Raw genomic sequence first — 2,491 nt, 5'->3', positions numbered from 1 at the left:
AAATACTTAAGGGAAAAAACCCGAGGCTGGCAGACAGAACCAGAAGAAGGGTCCAGTTTAGAGCCTTTGCCAGTCTATCCTGAGGCAGCCACCACCATTCCGAGGACCTGCACACTTAGGGACTCCAGAGCTTACGTGGCGTGCCCAAGGTCACACAGGATGGTGTGTACAGCAGATGGCTCCAGGAGATGTTCGGTGTTCCAACCTTTAGGTTTGCCCTATTTTCGGGGTAATACATCCCACGTTCGGTGCCCAGAGTAGCTCAGGATAGGAAGGGGAGCCTTGGAGGAGAGGGAGAGGAGAGGCAGAGGGGAGCCCTTGGGACGCACCTCTGGCAGGAGGCCATGCGGTCTTTCAGAGCCTGCACGAAGGGGTGGATCCAGTGATGCCGCAGAACCACGCTCTGGGACAGGCTGAGGTGGAAGGCCTCCATCCTCACCAGCCGAGGGACATACGTCTGGGCGTGGAACAGCAACGTGTCAAGCAGATCCATGAACTCCTCCCTGGCGTCATCTGGAGGTGAGAGTGGAGATCGTGGGGTTGCATGGCTGAGTGAAGGCGCCCAGAAGGTAAAAGCCTTTTTCACTCTGGGTTTTAGGAGAAAATTACTTTGACAGCAGCTTATATTTATGTATTCTGATAATATTTGAATATGTATTTTTGGTTACAGAAGTAACACACATATGCTCATTGTAAAGAATTCAAGTAAGAAAGACATGCAAAGAGAAAGCAGGGGCCCCTGAAATCCCATCACTTAGAGCAGTGGTCTCTAAACTATCGTGATCACACGGGCCATTAGCAAAACAAGCTTGCACACATACCTGCGAAAAAGGTGTATTTACAAATTATAAACATGTGCTACTCTGTAAAACTGTGTTATACAATGTATACTCTCAAGAACAGAATTTAAAAAGATGAGATAAAAAGATAAACATAAGAAAGTCCTAATACTTTTCTTCTAACCCTCTAATGGGTCATCTTGACCTCTCCCCCAAGGTGCACACACCTCATTTTGAAGCCACTATCCTACGGATAAACACTGTAAAATTTGGATGCCTATATCCCCAGGCTTTTCTCAATGCATGTACCAATGTCTATCTTTTTTTTTTTTTTTAGGCAAGGCAACCCTTGGTTGACCTGACAGATTATAAGGACCTTGTCAGTTTACAATCCGTTATTTTTTATTTTATTTTTTTACGTCTACTGCACCTGGTCTTCCTAGGTGGTCTCCCATCCAAGCACTAACCAGGCCCGACCCTGCATAGCTTCCGAGATCAGACAAGATTGGGCTTGTTCAGGGTGGCACGGCTGTAGACTGTATATATCTTATTTGTTAAAAAAGTTGAGTGCATATCATTCAAAGTGTTCTACTACTGGCTTCTTCATCTAACGTATGTTGGACATCTTTCCTCTCAGTACAGAGGTCAAGCTCATGATTACAGCTCCGCAATAATCCATAATCAGAAATAGTGTTTCTTTAATATGACACACTTAGAATCTCCTGATAGACATTAAGCACGCTCCTAATTTTCCACAAAGACAAAGAATACTACGATGACCACCATCGTATGTTCAAATATTATTTATTTTACCAAACATGTGACTAGGGCTGCATGGCTAACAGTCTGCTCACACTATGTTACTCAGTTTGCCCAAATGCCCTGGTGAGCAGGTAGTATAGAGAATTGGTCCCACCCTGTGGACGAGTAAATAGAGGCTCCAAGAGTTTACTTGACCTTACACAAAATAATAATAAGAGCCACTGCTTCCTCTGTATCGTGCTAAGAACTTGCCATAGATTGTGTGATTTAATCTTCACAAAAATCCTAGGAAATAGGTATTATTATCATCCCCATTATAGAGATGAGGAATCTGAGGGTCTGAGAAGTCCAGTAACTTACTAAAGGTCATTCAGAGTTGTGGGTGGTGAGTGAGGTCTGATTCTGAAGCCTGGGCATTTTCTGCCTGCCATTCACTTTTTAGGGCTGGGGTGGGCCTTGAACCCAGTACATTTAAGGCTCTCTTAGAAATAAAGTGCCAGCTACAGCTGTACTCTGGGATGGCCTTGACATTCTGCCCTAGACCCTCCCTTGGTCACCTCTTCACGAGCAGGGAGAACATTATACCTAGAGTTAATAAAAATATTTCTGGCAATGGTTTGAAAACTGAAACTACATTTACAGAAAAATTCCTCAGTTCTTCAAACTTCTCTCTCTGCTGAGTCGACCTCTTTTGTGCCGCCAATGTCAGAGGCTTCTGGCTTCTTCCTCCTGATCGGAGTCAGCTTCCTCCCATCAAGAGGCACCTATCAGTCTCAGCAGCTTGCCTTTCACACATTACTCACACGGCAGGTAGACATGGGTAGCCCAGTTGCCCCGTTCGTGGGGGAAGGTGCGCACGCGGCCCCCATGTTTTGCACTGTCATCTTCAGGCCCCTCCTCGGTGCTTGGGAACATGTGTAGCACACTGTCCGGTACCGGCAACTTCTGGC

General features: G+C 45.6%; 1 protein-coding gene and 1 pseudogene across 1 annotated transcript; both read right to left on the bottom strand.

Moving 5' to 3' along the window:
• Positions 1–143: 143 nt before the first annotated feature.
• On the bottom strand, positions 144–2,485 carry LOC105310829 (U6 snRNA phosphodiesterase-like). Its single transcript, XM_011386932.2, has 2 exons — positions 2,345–2,485; positions 144–513 (listed from the first exon to the last, which is right to left on the bottom strand). The coding sequence occupies exons 1-2, from the start codon at positions 2,454–2,456 to the stop codon at positions 263–265; spliced, it is 363 nt and encodes a 120-aa protein (XP_011385234.2). The 5' UTR covers positions 2,457–2,485; the 3' UTR covers positions 144–262.
• On the bottom strand, positions 1,198–1,316 carry LOC111735049 (annotated as a pseudogene).
• Positions 2,486–2,491: the final 6 nt, after the last annotated feature.

This window comes from Pteropus vampyrus, unplaced genomic scaffold (genome assembly GCF_000151845.1).
Source record: "Pteropus vampyrus isolate Shadow unplaced genomic scaffold, Pvam_2.0 Scaffold12699, whole genome shotgun sequence".
In the NCBI taxonomy this organism is placed as follows: domain Eukaryota; kingdom Metazoa; phylum Chordata; class Mammalia; order Chiroptera; family Pteropodidae; genus Pteropus; species Pteropus vampyrus.
Note: the sequence above shows the minus strand (reverse complement) of the source record. Positions and strands in the feature narration are given on the sequence as shown.

Coding starts and splice junctions, on each gene's coding strand:
- LOC105310829 (XM_011386932.2), bottom strand. CDS start 2,456: ATGTTCCCAAGCACCGAGGAGGGGCCTGAAGATGACAGTGCAAAACAT. Junction 514..2,344: donor TACCCATGTCTACCTGCCGT/GTGAGTAATGTG, acceptor TCTCACCTCCAG/ATGACGCCAGGGAGGAGTTC.